At 38.5% G+C, this 26,619-nt stretch overlaps 2 protein-coding genes across 2 annotated transcripts; one reads left to right on the forward strand and one right to left on the reverse strand.

Annotated features, from left to right (window-relative positions):
* Positions 1-992: 992 nt before the first annotated feature.
* LOC148836670 (monocarboxylate transporter 14-like) lies at positions 993-9,953 on the reverse strand. Its single transcript, XM_088914721.1, has 5 exons — positions 9,710-9,953; positions 6,463-6,749; positions 4,398-4,541; positions 2,554-3,570; positions 993-1,153 (listed from the first exon to the last, which is right to left on the reverse strand). Exons 2-5 carry the CDS (start codon positions 6,719-6,721, stop codon positions 993-995), a joined length of 1,581 nt encoding a protein of 526 aa, XP_088770847.1. The 5' UTR covers positions 6,722-6,749; positions 9,710-9,953.
* A 12,043-nt stretch (positions 9,954-21,996) lies between these two features.
* Positions 21,997-24,084, forward strand: LOC148836671 (putative G protein-coupled receptor 148). The gene is made up of 2 exons (XM_088914903.1): positions 21,997-22,070; positions 23,129-24,084. The coding sequence occupies exon 2, from the start codon at positions 23,134-23,136 to the stop codon at positions 24,082-24,084; it is 951 nt and encodes a 316-aa protein (XP_088771029.1). The 5' UTR covers positions 21,997-22,070; positions 23,129-23,133.
* Positions 24,085-26,619: the final 2,535 nt, after the last annotated feature.

The following is a 26,619-nucleotide window of genomic DNA, read 5'->3' on the forward strand; positions in this document are numbered from 1 at the left end:
ATAATAGAAAAACCCATTAAGTCTATAATAATAAATTAAAATTCCCTTAATGTTGTACATGAGATTTCACGAATCGATCTAAAACATTTAAGCTCAAAAACAAAAATATACTGTACGTTGTATTACTTAACATGGTTCATGTCCATTGGATAAGTTACAGTGAAGTTCTTAAAGACCTACATAACGTGAGTAGCCTTTGATGAAGAAAATGCTTGATGAGTTTTGAGATTGAAATCTGAAAACAACTCTGTGACTAAAATTATTTGGTAAAATCCTGAAGATTTGTACTCGTATGTCCCATATTAAATCTGGACAAAGGCAGGAGTCTCTGAAAAAGCTGAGGTTCAGAATCTAGCTCTTATGTCAGCGTTCAACGCTGAAAGACTAAATCCTGTTGCACTTCCCCAGCTCTCTGAAAAAATAACGTTTGTAGCTGGACCTAATGTCACATTTTCAAGGCACATTTCATTTAATGTCTCTGTCCCCTTCTGCAATAGGAGCTGAGTTTATATTGTAGTGGCTGCAGGTAGATTTGTCTGTCTTTCAACATACAGTATACAATTCATAGTCCAATTATATGATCCAATACACTGACATTTTAAAGACATAAGTAATAGGTTTATTCCATGCTGAAAAAAAGAAGAAAGAAGAAAGAGAACACAACGTTTCGGCCGTGGAGCCTTCTTCAGGTGTGTCAGGTGTGACACACCTGAAGAAGGCTCCACGGCCGAAACGTTGTGTTCTCTTTCTTCTTTCTTCTTTTTTTCAGCATGGAATAAACCTATTACTTGTTTCTTTGCAGCCTACGCATGCTGACGCAGCTACCCACCTGAACTACTACATTTTAAAGACATGCCCTGTGTTTATGTTAGGACATAAACATTCACACTTTATAAAACTAAGCTTACATATAACACACATTACAATATAACTGTTTTTTCACATTTTTGAATAAAGACATGAGGATGTACTTCAGGGTTCAGTGAGAGAACTCATGATGAACATGAAGCTTTAGTGCCTTGTTTCCTTTCTTCAGTGGTGCTTGTTTTCTGCAGACAGGGTTTCAGCATCAGGAAGCTGATACCAACCATGTACAGAACACCAGAGAGGTAGAAGGAATAATCATATGTCTCTGACACATCATAGATCCAGCCTGAGAAAAGAAGAAAATGTACAATATTAATTACAATTCAAGTTTCAATTCAAGTTTGATTTTTTCTAGTTGCACTCTGCCCCATTCACTGCTGTGTTACAAGTTCACAGCTACTGTACTTTCTTTCCATTCTGACCTGTACAAATTCTAAATATAATTAAAAAATTTCAAAACTCTCATGTCTAAGAGTTGAACAGCTTAGCCTTCTGACTATTGATGGATTTTCCTTTCAGCTAATGTGAAACAAGATTTGTTTTTATAAATATTTCTACAGTATTTCATTTAATTTATTTTCAGATATTGCTGTATGTGCAAGTTAACGTCTGAGTCATTTACAGTAAATACATCCTGCTCTCATTAAAATATAAATGTCTGTGTGCCTTGACTTGATATATACAGTATACTTGTGAGTTAACCTTTGCATAGTGTTTAATAAGGACTTTTGGAAAGCAAGCTTATTTCTATAAACCTTCATTTTCAAACTGGTTTTTGGAACGTAGCTCCCTATAGCATTTGTCTCAGATGGTTGCAATGAGTTTAATGCATTGATTATGCAAAGTAGCTTAAGACAGGTGGTGGAAGGGGAAAGGATGGATGTTATTCAGCAGTCATGTTCCAATCTAAAACCTTGCAAATGAAAAAATAATTTTATTTTAAAATAATAAAAAAAATAATTATTAATACTGTATAGATAATAAAAGCACTCCCAGATTCCATCAGAAGATTTTGGGAAATCTGACCCTTGTGTGAGTGTGTGTGTGCCCTGCGATGGACTGGAGTCCTGTCCAGGGTGTACCCTATAGCCATGGTTTAACTGCTATATCCAGCTCATTGTCACAGGGGGGCTGGAGCCCATCTCAGCAGGCGCTAGGCAGGGTACACAAGGCAGAGACACAGACACAAACAGCTGGAGCACCCTGAGGAAACCCACATAAACAAAGGGAGAACGTTTAAACTCCACACAGATAGAACCACAGGCCAGGCATTGAACACAGGCCCCCAACACTGCAAGGAAGCAATGCTAACCACTGCGCCAACCTGCCGCCCCCTGCACTTGTTCAATTCACATTCAATTCTGACAAAACGGGCAATGAATACAAAGGGACAGTGCGCTTTACACTGGTGTTTGGTGTTAATCTACCTGGCTGAGGAAATAATGGACCTGGCTGAAGGTTTAGAGCTGTTTAACCCCTGTTCAACAACTCCATTAATGAAAACATCCATGTAGCCATTGTGTGCTTGTTATTAACTACCATTATTATGCTTCTGTCTCCTTTGTAGTGGTCCAGGAAATATTTGCAAGTCTATTTCACACCTATACAGTACTGTATATACTGGATCCACTCTCTACAGATCTTCAAACCCCTGGGAGCATGAAAACACAAGAGAGACATCATTACCTGCAACTGGTGGTCCCAACAAAGCAGAGATGCCGTTTGCACAGATTATAACACCATAGGCGTTTGCAAGATTATTCAGCCCAACTAAATCCTCGGTCACAACCGGCATCACAGAAAAATAGCCACTCGAGAACCCCATCATGGCACACACTATTGCCAAGCCAGCAAATGTGTGCATGAGAGGCAGCACAAATACGCACACGCACATTGCCAGATTCGCAATGAAAAACACGTTCCAAGCACTGACGTAGGGAAGGTCACTAACCAAACCCAGGAAAATTTTCCCAAAAATATGAAGTATTGCTATAATGGAGGTCAAGGGGATCTTGTTGTTTTCGTCATCAAAGCCATATAGCTTGACAATCTCTGGCAGGTGTATGAAAGGAATGACAAAGCTGCAGTATGCAAACATCGCCCATAAGACGAAGCAGATGAACACCTTATTGGAGAAAAGGGATCCATCCCCAATGTAACTGGAATGCCACTTCCAGAATCCCATTTTCATACTGTTGGTCATCTGGCTTAGTGTCTTCACCATGCGAAGGGGATATTTTTCTTTAAAAATGATCTTCACTGGGCCTCTGTCTTTGTTTTCTGGTTCCTGCTGCTGGACGCCGGCGTCTTCTGGGGACAGACTCTTCGATTCCCCCTCTTGGCTGGTGCCTTGCTCCTCTGACCAGTCGAGTCTGACAGAGCAGCTGTCTGGCTCGTGTTGCACACCCCTTTGCCGCTGGCCCTGCGGCTCCAGAGAATCGGGGGCCTTCCGTTGCCCGCTGCCTGACGGAGGAGGCCTCATGAGGGCTCCACAGACACAGAGGTTGAGGTTGACCGCCCCGTGGATCAGCATGGCATTCCTCCAGCCATACTCCATGCAGAGGTGCTTCAAAAGCAGGGTCATGATGAAGGTGCCGAACCCTGTCCCCGTGGTGCTCAGTCCTTGCGCAAGGGCCCGCCTCCTCTGAAAGTAACGCCCCACCATGACCACCGCCGGCAGGTAAGCCATCCCACTGCCTACACCTGACAGGAACAAAACGGAGAAAGATGACATTATGTGAGGGGTGTTGAGTACCGCTGAGCCACCCTTGGAGCATATAGGAGGTTCAGACAAGATGGAGATTCTTGCCTGGACTACATTCTCCAGAATGCTGTGGGTTATGAGCCGCTGCCCTCAGTCACATGACTGATTGGTACAAGGCAATTGGTCGGTGAATCTCCGTCTTGTCTGTACCTCCTATACGCTCCTATACACAGCCAGCCCCACCTCAAATCTAAATCCTTTTAACAGATAACATTGATCTTTTTCACCTGGTTTTGCCAATGTGCTGATCTTCGTTTGAGACACGGTGATTTCCTCTTAGCCTATTAAGTAACAAATTTTATACACATTTTTTCTCTAACAATAACATGAGTACTAATATTCACCCACCCCCATTTGAAATTAGAAATCACATATTTTAAATTTTGTTACAAAATCTCCATTGTGATGTTTCTGGAATTCATTGATTTCTAATACTCCAGTTTTAATTTGACTTTCCCATCTTCAAGTTTAAATGATAAACCATGCAAAAACTTGGGGGTTTCACCCATTTCAGGATTTATCCAATATTTTTATTTTTCTGTGCTGGGTTTCTAAGTGTCTTCGATGAGAAAAGGCAAACTGAACCGAAGCTGAAATTCATGCAGTGGGTGCAGTGAAAAAGAATCATGTTTTGTGAAAGACAGTTAAGTTAACCTATAATAAATAATTATTTGACTAAGAAAAAGACAAAGGTTATCGCAGGGTGTGTGTGTGATGGCAGACCAGTAGGAAAGTATTTTAAAAGGTAGCAATTTAGAAGACTTACCCGCTGTCAGGCCAAAGGATATAAAAAGAAAGTAAATGTTTGAAGCATATGCGCTGAGCATCCAGCCCAAAGCTGTCACAACTCCTCCTATTATTGTTGTCTTTCGGCAACCACACGTGCTAACAAAAAGTCCAATAACTGGTCCTGTGGCAAAACATTAAACTTGGTTAACCGGAAAAATTAAATAGTGCATAGATTTCAGTTCACTGTATTTGACCAATAGTTGTTCATTTCACAGAACTGGTGTAATATTTGTATTTATGTAGAATGTGGAAGAGGTATGGAAGTTAAAATTATGTCCTTTATGAAATCATGTCCTTTTCTAAGGTCTGATTTCAAATAAATCTGTTCTTATAGTGTATTATTTTTTTTTAACTATTGAAATGAACTGCTAAGACAGACAAAATGGATTGTAATAATACTTGGATTCAGGGAATACAAGAAAAATTACAGTTCTGAATGTAGCGTAGAGTTAAAATAGATAAAACAGAAGACACCATATTTATTTCTGCTTCAGAAAACATATCGGAAACATTGCAATAGGGACTTTGGGATTCCTCATTGTTTATGCTATTTCAATAAAAAATGTTGAATGAAAATGAAGCTCACAAGCAGGTGCTCTAGCAGACAAGAACAAGGTCAATGAATGAGTTCTGTGTTGACAACTGTGGCTTTGAGATGACAGCAAAGAAACAGTGAAAGCCCAGAGTCTGCTATGGTTATTTCCGTGAGCACTGATATCTACTGGACCCTCTTCTGAGCAATTACATCTCATGAGCTCCTTAAATCCAACTGTTGCTACAGTATATGGTATACTGTACCATCCAGGTCGGAAAAAAATCCTCCTATCCTTGGAGGGTGCTTTTCCAAAATGTATTTACTTCTAAAATACTTGAATTTGCATACAGAATGATTTCACTTTTGCACTGGCACTGCACGTGAAATGCTAGTAACAACAACATTGCAAACTCTTGCATTTGAGAGTTTGATGGTAGTGAGCACTCTCTTCTGCTTCATTTTAATTTTTTCCTCCATTTTGTCAAAGACTTCCTGATCTGAATTAATCACTGATGTACAGTACTTTACACGCTTCATTGCAATGTTTTTCTTTTGGTTAATTTTTTTTTTCTAATAGACTGTTTCAGGTAATTTTTGTATTTATGTGAATTTGTGCATGTGTGTTTCTTACAGGTTGTTTCCAGGAAAATGTGTGTTTTCAGACTAGGTCTTAGTGAATATCTGCTACTTTTCACCTTAAAAATGTTGGCAGGGTTGATACTAATCTAAAGTATCCATTATATAATATCCATAATACAATAAATTATTATCATACAATAATTTAAAAATTATTCTACAATAACTGAATATTAACTGTTGACAATACAATAACATAAGAGAGCGGCAGTGTGAGCACAGGGAACAGACAGTTATCTGCTGCCATGCATGTGAGCTGAATCAGAGAACATGCAAGTTACATTACTAATGCTGTGCTCACAGCAGTCCCTTTTCATTTAGCCCCATTGCATGCATTGGAAAGCATCATTGCTTACTATGATACATCATTTAACAGCAGTTTATAGATGGGCTTTGACCCTGTACCCATTGATGGTAGACCTTTTTCTACAAAACATTACATAAACTCTAAATCAAAAGGCTAGTAATTATACCTTCCAGTCACTTATATGAAATGAATACAGTTGTATACTATGGAATTAACTTGATTAGACACCTTTGCTTTAAGACACAATATGTTTAAAATTTGTACATCTACTACTGCATTCTTGCTGTCAGTGCTCTGCGCTGAAATAAGAGCTGAAAGAGAAAATAACAAGTTATTTTGCAATGTCAGATTATGTACTACCAAGTAATTAGGAAAAGAACCTACGGTACTCCCAAAAATACTTTTGCTTGTGGCTAAACAAATAAGTGAGGCTACATTACAACTTAACAATGAAAGACAACCTGAAATTATTCTGGAATTGTCTGGTATAAAGTACCATTCAGTAATATTTGCTACACTTTGCAATGCTAATATCAGAAGAATTAAGAAAGGTGAGATACGTACCCACGATCAGAGTTATCCCAATGGTTAGAGACCCCACCCAAGCTGTGAGCCCCCTGCTCTCCTTAAACTCTTCCAGCCATTCCACATAGAGAATTCCCAGAGCCATGTGGGAGCCCATGATGAGCACATGGGAGACAAAGGAAGCCAGAACAATCATCCATCCCCACCCTCCATCAATATCTGGGTGAGATTTCAGTCCAGACTCCTGTTCAGTTGTGTCCTCTGTCTTGGAGTCAATCTCTCCTTCATTAGTCTCCATTTCACACGGTAAAGCTTGTGGAACAAATCTACACAACAGCACACATTCATAAAACACACTGTTACTACACATGCACTATTTGTTCTTCCACACTTCTGCAGCAAACCTTCTTGGTTAATCCATATAAAGCAGGAACACAAATATTTTTGTGATGTTTTTCAATAACAAAACACAAATGCGACATAAGCTCTTGACCAAGTAATGCTAGTTTCACATGTTGTAAATGGCTCATATACTAGCATCATTGTTTAAATACTAAAAAAAGTCTTATTTAGAAAATTCCACTGCCTGATCTGTTTATAGAAACCTGTGATGTCATTATTTCTACATAGCCAATAAGAAGTAGGAATAAGTTTGAAATACTGTTTTAAATAAAACTGAATTTTTGTCCTTTGCTTTCCTGCTATCATTATGGAAGTTATTAGAGTAAAACTTTCACAGTTGTTCCATGGTCTTTCCCTGCTTATAATATTATTTTTTTTACTTTGCTATTTTTATCTCCCTCATTTGTATCATCCTGTGACCTAAGCATTTTACCTCCGTTTTACCTTCATTTTACCATGATTTCACTGAGCTGTTTTCTAATGGTCAGGTTTGAGAAGAAAAGAGACAATTGAGGGATGACAGTGAAGCTCACAAGATGATGTGCAAGCAAGGACAAATGTGCTTATAGCCTGAGAAGTTCTTGCAAATATACTTTTAATAGATCACTATCCTTCAATTCTGTGGATGCACTATGCACTATCTTCCAAGACAAATAGTGGATACAGCAAGTCCCTGATTAAAGGATGAATATTTAGTATGAGTATTTATTTATAAATATATAAATTAATATATTTATATTTAGTATGATTTTTTGATGAAGAAGCATAATTTTATCTAGAAAGAGAAAGTGTGCCATCAAAATACTTAATCTAAGTGGAAACTGATTCAAATGTGCTTTTTAAGTGGATTTATGTATTTTCAACTTTTTGTCAACCAAAGACTATGTGTCTGAAAGGCACTAAAAAACAACTTATGAAGCCAGCCCGAGCACACATTTCTAAAGTTCTCTGCATCCCAGGAGACAATCTGGCCTCGCCTTTCTCTTTGTCTTTTGTTTGTCTTTCCTAACTCTGCCACCAACGCACAGCTACTCCCTTTCACTCCGCAGGAGGGCTGGACACCTTGCACCGTCCCCTGCACTGGTGTGTCAGTGTCAACGGAGACCGAAGGGGACAGAGTGCATCTCCTCGGACAGAGGGGTTCAAAGCCAGGAATCTTTCCTGAAGCATACTACCCCTCCTCTTTTAAGCCAGTAATTGGGTTGTGCTCACATTTGAAAACAGAAAATGCTCATTTCATCTTCGTTGTGGTCTGGTGTACAGTACCTCCCTGTCAATGAGTTGCTGGTCTTCTGCAGTTATTGATGTTTTAACTACTTGATGAAAGATATGCTGGACTTTCATAATTTGTTTGCTGCACCTGAGCCACCAGTGAAATGCAAGCAATGGTAAAATAACTCATTAGAGAGGCATCAGCAGGCTGATACAAGTCTTGAGAGAGTAATATTATCTCGGTGGCTGCTATACAACAGGGGTTTGGGGAGATAAGGTGGAGATCAACTTGAGGTCATAAAATCTGTGGTCCAACAAATTGTTGTGCTTTTCAAGTTACGGCAATGTGGTAAAAACATGAGTTAACATTTCCATGGGAGTTGCGGATATGGAGTTAAATGTGAACCTCCACAGCCCGTTTAGCGTCAGGATTTAACTGCACAGTCCATCACCTTGTGGTGATTTTCAACCCTGCCTGTCCTGGCAAAATTTCAACTTTATTTTTTTAAGGTGGAAGAAGAAGATGCAACACCACAGGTACTTACTGTAAAAGGCCAAACTTTGCACCTGTCTGTTTTAGTACATGACTCACACCACTGATGCACAGGGGAAACAATTGTTTAATCGATTCAGAATAATGTGCTCTGTATCAGTGTTTCTCTACCTTCTCTACAATTTCCCTTCGGGATAAATAAAGTCTTATCTATCTACCTTTCTTGTTCTATGGACCAGCTCCCTCAGTTGAAGACTTCATCCATCGTAACTGTGCCTCTCTGGCTGCTGTCTGTAACAGCAGGTCACAGCAGGGAGAGGTCTTTTGGAATGGTGCTTGAGAAACATACTGTAGCTCTGTATGACTGTACTTCATAGCTCTTTAATACAAGCTTTCGAAAGCTTTTAAAACTTCCTCACATCAGTAATTACACATAAGTGCAATTCTGCTGTTACGTACTGTCAAATACTCTAGAGTTAGAAATATTGTATACATTTCCTTAAAGTTATAAATTATAGTTCTGTATATTTTGTATTTAGATTGATAAGTAAATGAAGACATTCACAAGTTTATTTGATATGTAATATAATACATAATTTATAGAACAGTACTATAGTTTTTCTTATACCAGCAATTTATTAAGTCAGCAATTGTGTGTGTGTGTGAAAACACAAACGATATTAATTCTATGAGGTAGCATATTATAATGATGATAATAATATTGAATTGTCCATCCATTTTCAATCAGCTTGTCGTGGTGGGGGTCGTATTATCTGTTATGCTTTAATAATGGTGTTACATTGCAACATATCAACATAGTTTTTTAGGCAGTCTAGGTCACAGGTATCCTGAGAAACCATGTATTTTAATTACAATAAAACTATTCATTAGATCCCCGCTCTTCAGACTGAAACAGGTACGGGGGGAAAATGGGCACCCCTCGACTTTCGAGGAGGCTCCGCTGAAGACGCCAAGTGAACCTAGATTACCTTTGCAAAATGCCACGTCTAGTACTTCGCCGCAGGTCTGCTCTGATTAAGGAATGTTTTTTCTACATACATTTTCAAAAAGGTGTAACGTGATTGGAATCCAATTCCCGGTGAAATCTATAACTATATAATACATCATAGCGTCTTCTTTAATTTGCATACTCTTATGTCTCACTCAGCAGCATCTTACCTCGCTCGTCTTCAAAGCGTCGCCCTTGCAATGTTTAGATGCGTAAACTTTGGATTTCCAGATTTCCTCCTGGTATTTGGACTGTTTTGTCACACGGTCATTTCCTATTTTTTTCCCGTAATTTTCTGGTATCTTTAGCTTGACGGCAGAAATATTTTCCCCAAAGCTTTTGCGTTGCAACCGTGTTTCTCGTTGTTACTATGCATTTTCTGATGCTTCGTTCCCATTCATTGCCGTACCGGCTATGTCTGGTTTGGGTGAGGACATTGCAGTCGTATCGCACACAGCAAGCTGTAGCTCGTGTGGTTGGATGTATTCTTACTTGTCTACAATAGCACTACTACGCCAGTTCGACAAGTGAAAACCTAATTTTCCGTTGTCTTAACGAAAAAAGTAAAATTGCTCGTTAGAGATAATGTATTCCGCGCAACCTTAATAATGATTTACTGTATACCTGTACATACAGCTGATGTTCATTAGATGCCTAGAAGCCATGTCTTATTATTAAATTGCAAGTTTATGTTATGTTGCAATAGCAGGCAGATGTAATTGTAGAATTAAAATGCATGGCAGAAAATGTCACTTCCAGAGCATTTTCCAAAATATAGCATCATCATCATTGTCATAAAGTGAAGTTTTACTGTAAATAAGTCAAATCTTAAAATATTTAATTGTCATTAATTTTATGGAATATGACTATCTTTAATAATAACAACAATAAAATTACTACTAATAATAATATATGATTTTAGTCTATTCAAGATCCGCCAGGATATAGGAGACCAAGAGTTACAACACCACGCCTGGGTTATTGGAACAGGAATGTCTATTTGCTACAGTACATGACTCCATTTGTAGCGACTGAGGGCAGCCTGGCTGCATGGCGCTATATTGACCTAGACCTAGGCCTTGCTGAAAGCTCATCTTTCAATATGTTGATATGACAACATTCACGCAGGACCACTTGTCCAAATGCTTCCCATGAAATGTCAACTTTTTTGTTAAGTCTGACAGTGACTGTCAGACTTGAGCGCCACTGAACATTTGACAGAGGAGCTGTAACGCTAGGAAGCTGTGTTTCCTAGCGTTAATCCCGCATCAGCAGGGTCCGCTTGTCGGCACACCAGTTTCTATTTGGTGGATTGAACCAAATCTTTGAGCTGACGTTGCCATTAACTGTGACCTCCGCCTGCTGTCAGAGTGAGAGGGGGGAGAGGAGAACAAAGTAATGTAGCCAATTCATAGAGGGGGATTATTAGGAGGCATGGGAAATTTGGCCAGGACGCCGGGGTCACACCCCTACTCTTTTCGAGAAACACCCTGGGATTTTTAATGACCACAGAGAGTCAGGACCTCAATTTTACATCTCATCCGAAGGACGGAGCTTATTTACAGTATAGTGTCCCCGTCACTATACTGGGGCATTAGGACCCACCTGGACCGCACTAACACCTCTTCCAGCAGCAACCTTAGTTTTTCCCAGGAGGTCGCCCATCCAGGTACTGACCAGGCTCACACCTGCTTAGCTTCAGTGGGCTACCAGTTGTGAGTTGCAGGGTGATATGGCTGCTGGCTGTGCAGGCTCTGTGAGCTAAATGGGATTAAATCCAACAAGACCGCATCTGCAACCTGGTGCAAAGCAAGTGTTGCAGATGTGCGGCAGCTGTTCCTTTTAATGGTGGCCACACATGTCACTAGCCCCTGACTTTCAAAGTAGCACCTCTTTTCATCTGCCCTGTGGATGACAAAGCATGATGCATTTATCTTATGCCACGTTCATTCAACATGTAAGAGCACCTACTACATACAAATGGTAATTTCCCTGATAATACATTTTGTGAACATGAACACGATGCAGAACTGATGTATCTTTTGAAGATCAGAATATGGGGGGGGGGCATTGGTAAATTGTAAATTTGTGGTCAGCGCTGCCCCTTCACAGCCATTGAGTTCTGAGTTCCATTATGAACTGGAGTACTCTCTGTGTGGAGTTTGCGTGCTCTCCCTGTTTCCCGCAGAAGACTTGCCTTGTGCCTTGTGATGGATTGGCATCACATTCAAGGTACGGTGCTGCTTTGCACCCTGTGCGTACAGGATAGGTCACAGCTCCACATTATTCTGTCCCTTGCAGTAGTAAACAGCTTTTTGATAATGGGTAGGTGGGCTATTAAGGAAATCAAGCCCTTTGTGACTACAGAATGAAAATGTGATCTAGCCAAGCATTTAGATTTTAGATTTAGGCAACAAGATGTTTGTAAAATATGGTAGAAAAAAACAAGTTTCATTAAAAATAGTTTAATGATTTTTGTGTTCTTCGAATTGCTTATGGGAAGGTGGTAATATAATTTATGGTCCATGATAAAAAGCTTATTATCTCTTTGTATTTATTCTCTTGTGATTATTTCCACAGGCAATTAGTGCTTGTTTCTACAGTATGTTCAGGTCTTTACAAAGTCAATGTTGTTAAAGTCCTACCGTACATAATGATGTAAAAATATAGATTAAGTAGATAATTTAATTAATTTAGGCTACATTTAATAAGCATTACTGTTTGACGTGAGCTGAAAGAAAACATTAAAATGTTACTGTTAGATATTTATTTTGCAGTTTTTTTGCAAAGATGTATTTAAAATGTATTATGAGTAATACTGACAAGACCTTGTTTGAGTGAGAATGGAAAAAATATTGTTTGATTTTCAGTGGAAGATAATTATGGAAAGTTCCTTGAATGAACAAAACATTTTTGTCAAACAATGTGGAAATGCTTTTTGGCAGAATCTCTTGAATTTTAAAATTAGGCAAATAATAATTGATAAATCATGTTGCTTTTTTCAGTAAGCAAGGAGTGGCTCTTGTAGGCATATTTTTAACTTAAGTTGCCTTTCACGTTGGAAGAGACCTGCCTGAATCTGAATTATACTGCACAGCACTTAGGAATAAACAACAATAATAAAAATGTGATAGATTGAACATAGATCTGAGGTTTTCAAAGAATATTCCAATGGTGCAAAATTAATTATTGTTCCTTTTCATAAAGATTACCTGAGGCAGAGTATAAACACAGTCTTATTGGAATGCCCTCTAGTGTTTCTGCAGAACAACACTAGTTGCTTTATTACAGTTTTTTACAATGATCTATGCACTGAAACTGGTTTTATAAGTACAATTTACGAAACTGAAAGTACATGTGGTGATGTTGATGAAAATCCCTGGCCTAACCCAGGTCAGAGGTAGGATGCTGAAGCTGAATAAACTTTCTTTTTTTTGTTACTGTATAATTCTTAGTTCTTAGTTAGATTGCCATACAAGTATTTTTGTGTACTGTACCGTGCAGTATGTGGGCTACCTGTGGTATGTTGTGTAATTGTTTTGTGAATGTCAAATCAAATTCCAAAATAAAAAAATAACAAATACAATCTGTTTCTGTGTGTTTTCTAGTAACAGAATGTGCACAATACAGTAGCACTGTAGCACTCTTGCAAGTGCAAGAGTTATACTGTAGTGGTAGTACTGGAAATGTTACTTGTGTTTTCAATTGATCTCACCAGTGTTTAGTAGGTACTCTGTGGGGTCTATTTATTCAATGGGTTGTGTATGTCTTGAATGCAAAGTTTCATTCAGATGGAAGATGTTTTTGAATAGAATGTTTAAGTTTTTTGAGTCTTCTGCGGTTTGGTCAGTTTGGCATGGATTTTGCTTTTTGTGTTTATAGTTTAGAGTGCACGGAGTCTAATTACAGAAACTGTGTGGTTGTGAAAAGCTGTAACTTTCAACACTCAGGCTGAGGAGAAGTTTTTTAAAAAATTCCATCTTAACACCAAATTAAATGTTACCTTTGCTGAAATGTAGTAATGGGGAAAATTATATTTAGTGAAAAAGCTCAATTTGAAATATATAGATACAGTATAAAAGGGCAAGTACAGCAGAACATTCACACTTGCCATTGATGGAAGGGGGAAATGTGTCAGGTATATATAATCTGTCAGGGATCTAGTGTTTAAACTAAGAGGATATTAACAGAGTGCTATTGAGTGACACATAATGGTGTATTGGCAATGGCTGCATACCCACTATTAAGTGATTATCCATATTATGGAGGTAGCTCCAATCTTAGATTAGTGCCTTCTTCCTCTGTTTCTGTTACCTGACAAAGTGAACTCTCCTTAAAACCCAGTCTAATTGATTACTGTCTTTCTATAATATTCATTTAGAAACATTGCTGGTAAAAATAAAAAGTAAGGGTAGCTAATTTAGAAGTTGTGTAGGACCATCAAAGGAATGTCAGAAAAGGAGCCCAGGACTCAAGTAAATAAATACCAAGAAAAAAAAATGAGTTGCGGCTTTACTGAGTTGCAGATAGGGGGCAACATTTCCTTTCCTGCAGTTAGACATTGTGTGCGTCTGTACAGTCCCATAATCTGCAAACAGGATGTAGGAGAGGCAGAGCTCTTCACTCAGGGCTCGGTAATGAGCCAGGGAGACCAGCCCTCTTCCTCTGGGGGGACAAGTCCACAAGAAGGGGACAGGGCAACTGAACGTCCCTAGCCAGCCCCTACATCAGCACAAGAAGAACATGCAGACTCCACACTGAAGGGTGTGCGGGGCCAATCCGGGGCCTCCAGAGCTACAAAGCAACAGTGCTAAACCTCAGGCTATGGGCTGCCCTACTGATAGCATGCATGTAATTAGATTTTCTCTCAGAGATGCCAAATATTCCTTATTTGGCATATCAGTTCTGCTTACGTGTAACATCTCGATATCCGTTTCCCCTAATTGAGAGATTGTGGTCTATACCTCTTACACTGCTTACTTACTGTATATTATTTGTTTTTGCTACCATCTGCATGACAAGTAATACTCCCTCATTACAATATAATAATATTATTATAAAATACTAACTTACTTATTCTGGAAAAATGCATTGCTGTAATCTGAACAATCTCTGAAGTTTCCTGTAACACTGAAGTCATTTCATACTAAACACTTGTTTCTTCCCTTTAATGGCAGTTTTTGAAAAAGTTTCACTTCTTCGTATAACCCCTTTAGATTTTGCATAGACATTTCTAGAAAAAACATTGAGACACACAGGAAAGCTCTGTGGTAGACAGAGGAGGATATGAAAATAAAATTAGAAAGATTCTGTTAAAATGCTCTGTTCATTGAATATGAACAAAAATACAAATACAGTACATACATGAGCTTTATTTGTTTTATTATGTGCAAGTTGTTATCAGGGAATCAATAACCTACTGAAGTGATAGGGTAACAAGGAAAACTGGTATTGGTTAAGAATCAAGGGCTTATTGGCATAGTGAAGAGCATTCTATTTATTCTAAATATTTATTTAGCTACATACCTCTCTGTGTAGTTGAAGCTGCTGAAATCAGAGATAGGGCTATATGCTCACCATGGCAACATGTCCTGTTAATTAATTTTGACAAAAAATAAGAGTGTGTGAGTCAACCTTTCTTTACAAACAGTTGGTCCCAGATGTCACTGTGTTTGAGTCTTGTACCTTTGATTAAAAAATCCATAGAACGTTGCACAGATTAAACACTTGTGATCGTTGTCAATCAAGTTTGGATGAATAAAAGGGTGTGTATGTCTCTCCTTTTTGAAAAAAAACTGGCTTAACTTACATAACTAGGAAAAATATTAAGGCCTCTCTGCTGGCCTCCAATTCCCACTGCTCTCAGAGCAGGTGATTCTGGGATTGACTTGAAGAGTCATATCTGAGACATACTGCATTTCCATTACTGTCCCAGGTCAAAACAATGCCCAGATTGTCCCCTGAATGTGCAGTTCAGCTCCAAACAGAATTCTCCTCCTCACAGCCTCAGCTTAGGGTGCAAATATTTCACAACCTTGAGGAATATTTGCCCTCCCACATGGGGATTCAAAATATTTTGGCCAGTGATAAAAGCTGAACTGCAGCCTATGATATAACTGTGCCAATTAAGACTTTTATCAGTGCACACAAACTGCTGTAATGATTGCTGTCATTTTTCAATTGACAGAAGACTCAAATGTTTGAAGAATTAGTTTCACACTTGCTTGTTTATCTTGCAGAAAACAAAGTTTAGGACAAAGATGGTCACAGTCCAAAACTTCTGGGAAACTCTTGTCAGATGAACTGCAGCACCTTTTACCTTGAAAGTAATACTGACCTTTATTTTTTTTTTTCAGAAGATGATGTAGCTTGCTTTTTTTATGGAGTTTGTAATAAAGGTTCAGGAAGGATGACAATAACCAAGTTCAATCAGACTTGACTGTCAGTAATTAGCAATCACTCCTGATGTCATTTCCTCTGCAGAAACACTATTAACTCTATATGTGATCCTCTTTTCTCCCTCAAACACATCCTTTGCATCCCACCTCCACCCCATCTCCACCTCTATAGCTGCCCCTTGGTCACTCCTCACTCTGCACCCAGCCACCTCACCCTGTTTCACTAAACACTCCATAATCCTCTCAGGACACTTTATTCTTGGGTGTTGTTATTCCTAGTGAATTATTTTTAACAGACAAAGCTCAAATAGATTGCCCATTTGTGTTTTTGTTTTAAACTATAGCAAGTCAGGGTGGCGCTAGTGTTAAACATCACTGCCTCACAGCTCTGGGGCCCTGGGTTCAATTCTGGACTTGGGGTACTATCTGTGTGGAGTTTGTATGTCCTCCCTGTTTTCACATGGGTTTCCTCCCATCCACAGTGAACCATTGCTTGCACGCTCCAGCTCTCCTGTGACCCTGAATTGGATGAAGTGATTAAAAAATGGTTGAATGGATATAGACAGTCATCTTGGAAGAGCAGTGTGCTGAAGTATGTTGGCTTGACCATCTGCTATCAGCTCTCACACTGCCATTTCAGCTTGTGCCCACACTTCCTCTTGATGTCCTTTTGAGGAATGATTACGGAGATTATTGAGAAGAGACTGCAAAGAAGGTAGAACACAACCCTGATTTCCTGGGTGCCAGCAAGCTTGCAGTGATGTCAGAAATGGACTGGATTCTGTCCATTTTGCTCCAAAAGCTTGGAGCAATTTACTGAGCGCCAAGTGCATTATTAGGTATTTACTTTTTGCGGGTCTAAAATGCTGTGTTAGTTTTAGCAAAGTATGAAATGGGAGCAAAGCTTTGACAAAGTAATTTTGTTAACCACACTGTAGTGGTTAATATTCTGGTAATATCACATAAGAAGCAAGCAGAACTCCACAACCTCATTAAGTTTTCAGTAAAACTAGACAAACTCCTTCCCAGTCAGTAAGCTGTAATGGAGCAAGATGACTGATGACTGTCTCGCCCTTGCCCTCACAAACACTTGAAGAGTGTGTTGTCTTCCTTTCTTTTTACTCTTCAGGGTGGAAATCACCTCTACGTGTTCCTTTGCAGACTGAGAGCTAACACAGTCTAACCTTGTCAGTTTTCTGACAATTTTTAATTTGTGGCAAGTCTTGACTTTTAAGCACATTTTTGGAAACTTGTTTTAAATAGATTTATTTTTATTTTAAAATAGCGGAGAAGCCCGATAACATCCATATCAGTAAAAGTGTAAAATTATAACCCAGAGACACAAGGTAATGTTAAGGAGAGTTTTTTTTATTTTTATTTTGGACATACAGAGGATTTTTAGCAGCAGAAGCCACATCTTTGGTACAACCTGCAGACATCCTGTTTTGACCTGCTGCAATTGTCTCCTCACTTCAGAAGAAAAAGCCATAATATGAGCTTGTGGTTTCCAGGTAGCAGGAGTTTGGCTGCATTCTGAGAACAAGCAAGACAAGTACCTTGCAGTGTCTGAATGTTTTGTAACACAATTCTTGCATTTACTTTAAATACCTAATATAAGTTAGTTTTTTTAATTTGGTGTTAATTCTAGCAAGGGTATTCACCTTTGATTTTGGAGAATTTCCATCACTTAAGCTTCAAAACATAAATGTGTATTTTTAGGCTTGGTATCAAAAAACAATTCCTCTGGTTTTTCTTCCATGAAGTCCTATTATCTAAGTGCATTTGTAGTTTTGTAGGTCATCTCGCAACTCAAAATACCCACTTTGAGAAGTTTGTATGATTCATGTACTGTACGTGTGTTTCTGAGATAAATGCATTATTCCATAGACAAAATGGAAGACAACAGACCACTACTGTCTTCCAAGTGCAACCAGTGGTAAGAGCAAAAAACATGCAATGGTTTTGTGCTCAGCCATATTTATTACATAAATACATAAATATAAAAGCACAGAATCCACAGATAAGGCTTACAATCTCTCCAGACAGCAACGGAACCTCCAAGACTCACTGGCACAAAGGAGAGTGACCTTGCACCCCACTATTAGCATCAGTAACCCCATTTCATGAGAGTAACTGGCAGGAGCACACATGGACAGGAACAAATCACACTGCTGGGTACAGTAAATAAACAGCATGAAATAATGAAAAAACACATAAGAGCAACAACTCTAGAACTCTTTGCGGTATGAGGGTGATACAAGGTTGTTTGCACGGTGACTCTATGAGAACTTTTAAAGGATGTATCTGACATGGAAGTGATGATCCTTGCTGTTTCAGGTTTTGGAGCGGGTGATAACCTTAATAGACCGAAGTCACGTTGCTACTGTAGGTTCTCTGCATTGGCTGTTTTGTCATGTCCAAGCATGGCGGTCAAAGGTGTTCAAAAGGAGTTCTGTGTCAAAACAAAAAAGCTGGGGGTCATTTCAACTATCTTTCAAGCTCATCAGGAAGTTGTTTTTCTCTCTTTTTAGAAACATTGCTGGGTTACATTCAGTTCTGTTCGTGCCTGCTGTGGACAGACCATTATAGGCTTTGTGCAGAGTTGAGTACTGCAATGCCTTACTTGCAGGACGGTCAAGGAACACCTTACAGAATATCTAGTTACAGTAAGTATGTTCAAAACTCAGCTAATTCTGATGTTGATGATGATTCATGTTGCTGCTACCTTATACAGGAACATTTGATTTGAAATCCTGAAGTTTGCTTTTTGTTTAAGTTTGTACAGATGATAGTCAGGACTTTCCACTTGACATTTAAGTGCTTTAAAAACATTTTTTTCTTCCTTATATTTCTAACTCACTGAGGAACTCCATGCTTAGCTAAACACTCTGGTTTTCTGAAACTGGTCTCTTTGTTTGCTTGTACAACAATATTCCAAATCTTGGATGACAGAATCCTCCTGTCATGCATGAAAGCTGTTCAATATTCATCACAATGAAATGGGAATTTTGATATTTTCAGATCTTGCCATAAAACTTAATTATGTAAATTGGCATTCCTATTGATTTTATAATGTCTGCGGTGTATTGTAAACTTCTTGTTTTGTTTAGCAAAAGAATATAACTATCAGAAACTTTCTTCATGATTGCATTATAATACATTTAGGGATTGTATAACCCTACAGTTTTAAAATACTGTATATACATGTTTTTTAATGCTCTGCCTAATACAAAAATGGTCAGGCCTATGTGTTTCAGAACCCCAAAATAAGGTGATGCAGTCATGCTGCCGTAGCAACATGTACTGTTCATTTTTGCCACTAGACTGGGTTGTAAGAGAGTTACACATTCTTCACAAACCACTTCCTTCCAGATGTCGCTGTCATGTCAATGGTAAAACCATGAAGAATACTGCACAGATAATTTCATGTTAATCCAAGTTCAAAGTTTATTTGCCATTTGTAACGAGTACATTTGAATTTTCATGCACACTTGTTCTCTCAATGCACAGACATGGGGAAGATAGCAATTAATAAAAATGGGAAATGAGTAATGCAAAAAGACAGTATCATCCAGTTTACAATACAATTCAACATACATATTGTATAGAAAACAATCTACAATTGACAATATAAATAGTGAACACCAGTGTGCAGTATGCAGTGCAAAAAATGCAACATTTATAAGTTGGTGGTAATGGTCTAGTTAGTCAGCTTGCAATTAGCTATTAGTAATTTAAGACGATGTATCAATGTATTTCTGAACCTGGTGGTCTGTGTTTTGATGCTATAGTACCTCCTGTCAGACTGAAGAGGTGAAAACAGCTTTGTGTTTGGAGTGGTTATAATCCTGTATTATGGCACAGGCCTTATTTCGGCACCAGTTCATATAGAAGTCTTCAATTGTTGGTGAGTCAGATCCTGTGAGGTTTTTGCTGATGTCACAACTCTCTGTATGGCCTTCCTGTCCTGCGTGGCTGTGTTGCAGTTCTATAGTAGTGATGCCACCAGTCAGGACACTCTCTGTGGCGCAACGATAGAACTCAAAAGTGCCTATTTACTCACCCTGCATTTCCTTAGACACCTCAGAAACTGGAAGCACACTTGCTCATGACAGTATGCCATTCTCTGGACTGAAAGAGCATTTCATTTTATACATTTCATTACAGCTCTTTTGGGCAGCACAATATAGCACAGCTTGCTTGAGTTTATATGTTCTCCTCATGCTTGTGTTGGTCTCCTGTAGGCGCTCTTGTTTCCTCTCACAGTCCAAAGACATACAGGTAGGTTAACTGGCTTCTGGGAAAATTGGCCCTGGTGTGGATTTGTCTGTGTTTGTGTCTGAGTGTGTGCTGCAATGGACTATTGTCCTGTCCAGGGTGTACCCTGTCTTGATCTCAATGCTTGAAGGTATAGGTTCTGGCTCCCTTGTGTCCCTGAATTGGATTAAGCAGTTACTGTAGGAAATGGCAGGATTACTGCTCTTTTTACAGTATTGGGAGAGACACTATTACTGTATCCTTATCCAGTCCATTCTTTACTGCCAAAACATGCCTCAGTCCTGACTGCTCATGAATATGAATATAGTCAGCAAGTTCTTCAGTAAAGAGCTCCGACTAAGTGAAAACATGGAATGTGTAAATTCTAGCAAAAATGTGTGAGGAAGGGATGCCTCTAAGTAATATCTCAAAAAGGATATCTCAAAACCCTAATCCTGACCAGAGCCGGAACCACGATCCTAACCCTAATGACCGATTTTCATTTACAACAATGTAAACACAACTTTATAACCAAGACTCTGAAGAATGGAAACATTCCTACCCTCTCAATAAACATTTCTTTATTTTAAATGCCTTAATCTCAAGATAGATATTGTTATGCAAAAATAAACCGTTTTAAACCTATTATCACTTGTTATCACAAGTCATTGATTTGCAGTAAAAATAAAAGTAATACGTTTTACATAAAATATAAACGTTGTGCCGATTGTGTTTGTCTACATTTGCAAAACTAAAACAAGCAATACAAAAACAATGGATGTGCTTTCTGCAGGTTTCTCCCTTCAGCGGTCTTGACAGGAGTGGAAAAATAAACAGAAAGATTAGACGCAGATTGCACGAGAGTATAGCGGTGTGTTTACCGAGACAAAAATAATATTGATTTTGCAAGGAATACAAACTGTAGCTACACTCACCAAGCAGTTCACACAGTAAATCAAAATAGTAATAACTAGCACCGGCCCTTTCAATGCATTCTACAATAAGCTGACGCTACCTAGCTCATAAGAAAGCAACAACACACTTCAGCAACATGTTTTATCTCTACAAAGTATCTTTATCTGACACTTAATCAGTTCTGTATATTTTAATGTAGGTCATAGGTAAGTTGTATATGAGGCATTTTGACAAAAAACATTAAAAACACACATATATTAGAGGGCCAACATGCAATTATTTCTGAAATGCCTTTGTTGCTTTACATTTAATATATTTATATGGCTGTTACTCACTTTTTCAAAAGACAAAGATAAACAGTCGTGAGTACTTGTTAAAATGGCATACATAGTAGCTAAGTAAATAAGCTTTAGAATCATATTAATTCCTCTGTTTGTTACAACAGATTTAATTTCTCCTTTTCGTGTTGAGATGGGAAGCTTGAGCAGGGCACGGGGTTTTTCTGATTTGAGACCACTCCTACTTCTTGCTAACCCTTCAGAGGAACCACTACATAGTGTTCAAAGCAGCACAGAGCTCTGAATGGAGTCCCACCTGCCACTGGTTTGGGGAATTTCTGCAGAGAGTGGACCGTTATCACGAGTGTTTTACTTCAGCTACCAGGCAGCCTCTGCTCAGAGCTTGTTAAATGAGATCCATGGAAAGGTGGGTAAACTTTTATATGAAAAGATGTGCTGTATTAGTAGTGTCATACATTGTATGTGGACACAACAATCAAAGAACCGGTGCTTCATTCATTATAGGAATATTGGCGGCCTTGCACTAATTTTGCTAATCTTAATTTCTTTAATCTAGAATACCAATGGCTATGAGCACACATCGGAACTCCCAGTGCCATTCTGATCTTGGGAAGATACAGTATCTGCAAACAACAAAGATCTGAAACAATTTAGAGCTAACGGTATTGTATAGTTTACTTTAAATTTAGCACTTCAAATACTGGGCCTTCATTTAAATATACCATGAAAAAAGCTGTAATTGATTTCCATGTGATTGCTGCATGACTTTATGTGGATTTTATTCACTTATGTTCAGAATGTTTATTCAAAACAGTCTCGGACAGTATTTATTCTCTATGCATGTCATAGGCCAAGCCTCTGCATAGTATGACCTTTTGATTTTAATTCTTCACAAATTCTGTTATCCTATCAGTATAATACTGGACAACACACTCTATATAAGGAGCATGGAAACTCTGCAGTCATTAGATTAAATTTACTAAATTTGGTAATTTACACAAGAATAAAGATTCAGACTCATAAAACACCCATTTGTTGAATACTACAAAGTCTTCAATCACAAAAATGCTTTCAGTTGGAATGTAATCTGTACCCATCTCTCTTTAAAATCCCATTTTCCGGGCTTCTTCTGCAGCCCAACCAGCCTGGGTTTGTTGTGTAAAACGGTTTAAGTAAAAGTGATATCAGGAGCAAGTGTTTTGCATTGAAATCCATATATCAACACAGGGTTGTAGACAAATTCTTTAGGATTTGTCTTGTTTTTAAAAGAGATCTCAGACATGGAAATTGATGCAGTTTTGGATGTAGGACATTTGACGCAAAGGTCTGAGGCCTTGTATTCCTGCTTCCCCACAATGCTAATTTTACAATGAAATCTGTTTTCAATATCATTATGACATCTGGATTCCTACTGTTTAGATTAATTTCCTGTTCGAGATCCTTTTAGTTGTTGTTTCATTATTGCTTTGATCTTTCAACCTGATGAAAAAAACAGTCACTCTGAAACTTGGGTATATTAGAAAATACAGGCTTCCTGCAATAGCCTTCATAATTTATAAGTGAACTCTATAAAAATCATCCTTAGAAGCCTCTGTCTTTCATTGACTGCTCAGTCTTATGAAATTTGTGTTGGGAGAGTTACCTGTACCTAAGTTACCTCAAATAATAAAAAATGTCAGTTAACATACAAGTTCAATTGCAGTATTCTTTTCTTTTTTAGAAAGCATGAACATATCCAACAGCACAGATGACAAACATAATATTGAAGAAACAATGAAGACCTACGTACACCTGCTGGCTTTTATCTTCACCTTTGTTTTCAGCTATTGCATCATGCAGGCCATCAGGAAAGAAGCAGCTCTGAGGAATCAGGTCCGGTACATTCTTCTCTGCCACCATCTTGTCTGCGTTGTGGCTTTCTTTGGAGTAGGCATTTTGTTCCATGGCCTACGGATGTTTAGAGTGGCTGTTCCCAGGATTGTCTGCTGGATTATATTTGACATCCAGGTAACATTAGGGAGGGGGATCATCCTGACTTTGACACTGATGGCTCTCAACACATGCTTGTCTGTCTGCGCTCCTCTGCGGTACCTGTCCATCATCCACTCTCTAAAGGGCAAAGTCATTATTATTACTTGGATATTGGCAACACTCAACCCAGTCTGGTCCACAATTCAAGCAAGTTGCACTGTGCAGCTGACCTACTTGACGGAAAGAGACCCCACATGCCCAACTGCCCTTCATGGGACAGACTCGCGGATTGCTGCCATAGTTTTCCTTGCTCTGCTTTCCCTGCTCATCATCGTCAGCTACTGCCTGATCTACAGGGAGGGCAAAAGGGCTGGGCACTTCAGCAGGTCTAACATCAGGGGGAGAAAAACCATTCTCATTCACAGCCTGCAAATGAGTTTGCACATCATCCCTACCTTTATCATCCTAGCAACTGTGAGGAAACCCTTAGAGGTTAAATTGCTCAGCTTTTTGGTTTTCTCTGTAGCTCAGGCCTTAAGTCCTATTGTTTTTGGACTAAGAAGCAAGGAGCTTAAAAGTAAGCTTCCAGAGATCAAACTGAGCTGTCGTTGGATTTGTGGCCTTAAGAATTGCAACAAAATTATGGACACAGAGGGAAATCAGCCGTCAGTTTCTGTTCTAAATGACTCTGAATCCTATGAGTGAAAAATGATATTTCTTCAGTATTTTTTAAAAACACATATTTATTACTCTGTTAATGAAAAACAGTCAATTCCCATTGATGTCTTATATCTTATTTTTGTTAAATATTGTTTTTTTTATAGAATTCCTTATCAGTGCATATAAGTTATAGTTTATATTTGATGCAGGATTGCACATGAAAGCGCATTTAAAACCGAGAAGAGGAGGAATCTTTTTACTAATTTTTTGGACCTGGGGTGTTATTTGCATGGAGTTTGTATGTTCTCTACATGTTTGCATGGGTTTCCTCTGTATGCTCAGGTTTTCTCCCACAGTCCAAAGACATAAAGGTAGATTGATTGGCTTCTGGAAAAACTGGCCTTGGTGCGAGTGTGAGCATGTTTGTGTCTGTGTGTGGCCAGCGATGGAACAGCAGCCGATCCAGACTGCATCTTTCCTTGCACCTGTTGCCTGCTGGGATAGACTCCAGCTCCACCGCGGCCATGTATTGGAAGAATAGGTTGGAAAATGGATGGATGGAAATGATCCAATCTTCTCTGCTGTCACCTGTTGAATATAGACTCGACTGTGAACTCTGAAGATGAAACCTTAGGTATTTATTGATTATGTTCTCACATTTTTCTCATGGATGTCAATATTCACAAGGAATAACACGTTTAGGAGAAATTTATTGAGGTGTTCAGCCATAAGAGGCTTCGTTTTTAACCTGCTTGTTTGAGGGCCGGTCTCCTGGCTGTAGGACGAAGAAGTGAGGCCCTCGCACAGAGAGAGAAATTCAGCGAGGCTCATCTGGTGGTATTAACATTTGTTAGGAAGTGACGTCAAAGAGAGTCAGAGTAATAGAGGAGAGGTGGCTGTCATTCCTGTCAAAAAACGTTCATTAAAAACTCCTTTAAATCTTTCAAAAAGAAAGTATATGAAGCTAGAAAAACTGTCAGTAATCATCCACAGTACAGGGGCAGGTGATCCAAAGCTTTGAGTAGGTTTGGGAGATGAAACGCAAATGTCACTCAATTCTTTCTAAGTGTTCCTCCAGATTTCTATAGGAACATGATGAGCCTTGACCTGCTGTGACTACAGTATAAGAACAAAACAATAAGCCGTGATTAAACAGTTAATGTCTTTAAATGCTTAACCAATCACTCAGCACAAGACATTAATCTCCTCGGATGTATTAAACATAAATGAAATTCAGCAGCATTCTGGAAATTATAAAAAAGTCTGCTTTAAATAAAAATAGCACATTCTCAATTATTCTAGCCTTTGTGCTGTTTTTTTTTTCTGTTATCTATGAACACAGTATGAGTATTACAGTTTGAGTACATTGCACAATGATACACACATTTTAACAATAACTGCAAGCCTCATAGCAATTAATATTTTCGGTCGTCTGGAATATGCTTCTGTACATCTTGTGTAAATATTTTCACTTTGTGTAATACACGAGTCATTTCATTTATTTAAAATTAATCATAGTCTGTTTATTCGTGTTCTGTGATCCCTTCCACTATCTTTGAATAAGATTCCTCGGTACTATTATGAATTGGTTGATACTGAACTGAACGCTACTCAGTTCAAACGAACGGATATCAAGACTAATAGCACAGATACGTACGTAAAATGATTTGGCGTAACTGACCTGTCATTTGGGGAACCTAACAAATGCGAAGAAGCTATTGTACTGTATATGCAGGTAAGTAGGAAGATACGCGGTGACGCTATTATTTAATCAAAACGTGAAAACGCATACATGTCACGCAAAATTTCCGGAGTTACGCATAATCTGGGTCTTTCCGTTATGTTCCATCAAATAAAATTAGACAAATGTTTTCAAAATAACAGGAAGTTAAATCTTCTAGTGTTTAACGACACATCTTCTAACTGAGTGTATTTGTAAAATTATACACAACCTTTTACTTTTATTAACATGGGATTAAAGGGCTAAACCTTTGCTAAATTAGAGCGCTGGGAACGACAAAACAAAATTCTCCAGCAATATTTTTTTGCAATTTTAAAACTCGCGAATATTTTTTTCGATGTCATCTGAATCAGTCCAGTCATATTGTATTATCAGGTACCACACTTAATACCAATTTAAGTAAAGGTTTAGCTGTCAGTCAATTTACAAGTGAATTAATTTCCGTTTCACGACAGCATTTAAATGTGCGACTAGACGACATCCTCCAAATAGAAAGAATTACGTAATGGATAATCAAATCCTGTATTTAGGGCCTGGGTGATGTTTTCATATTGTTTTACTTACCAGTAGGCATCTTATCACTAAGGCCATTTCTGTTGCTGATCACTGGATATTATCAGTGAGTTTTAAATATCACTGAAATGCATATGTGTTTTAACGAAACTTCTAAATTTAATTCGACTGACTCGGAAAAATAAGCTTGAAAGCTTCACCGTGTAATTTGAGTCTTCTGCCTTGTACTGTAGTTTCTGCCGTTCACAGAGCCCGCTTATTGATCACAAGAGGGCGCGCGATGCCAAAGTACTGTAATTATTCTTGTTCAAGGGCAGGAAAGACGA

The sequence above is a fragment of the Atractosteus spatula genome, chromosome 4 (assembly GCF_055471065.1).
Source record: "Atractosteus spatula isolate fAtrSpa1 chromosome 4, fAtrSpa1.hap1, whole genome shotgun sequence".
NCBI classification, from domain to species: domain Eukaryota; kingdom Metazoa; phylum Chordata; class Actinopteri; order Semionotiformes; family Lepisosteidae; genus Atractosteus; species Atractosteus spatula.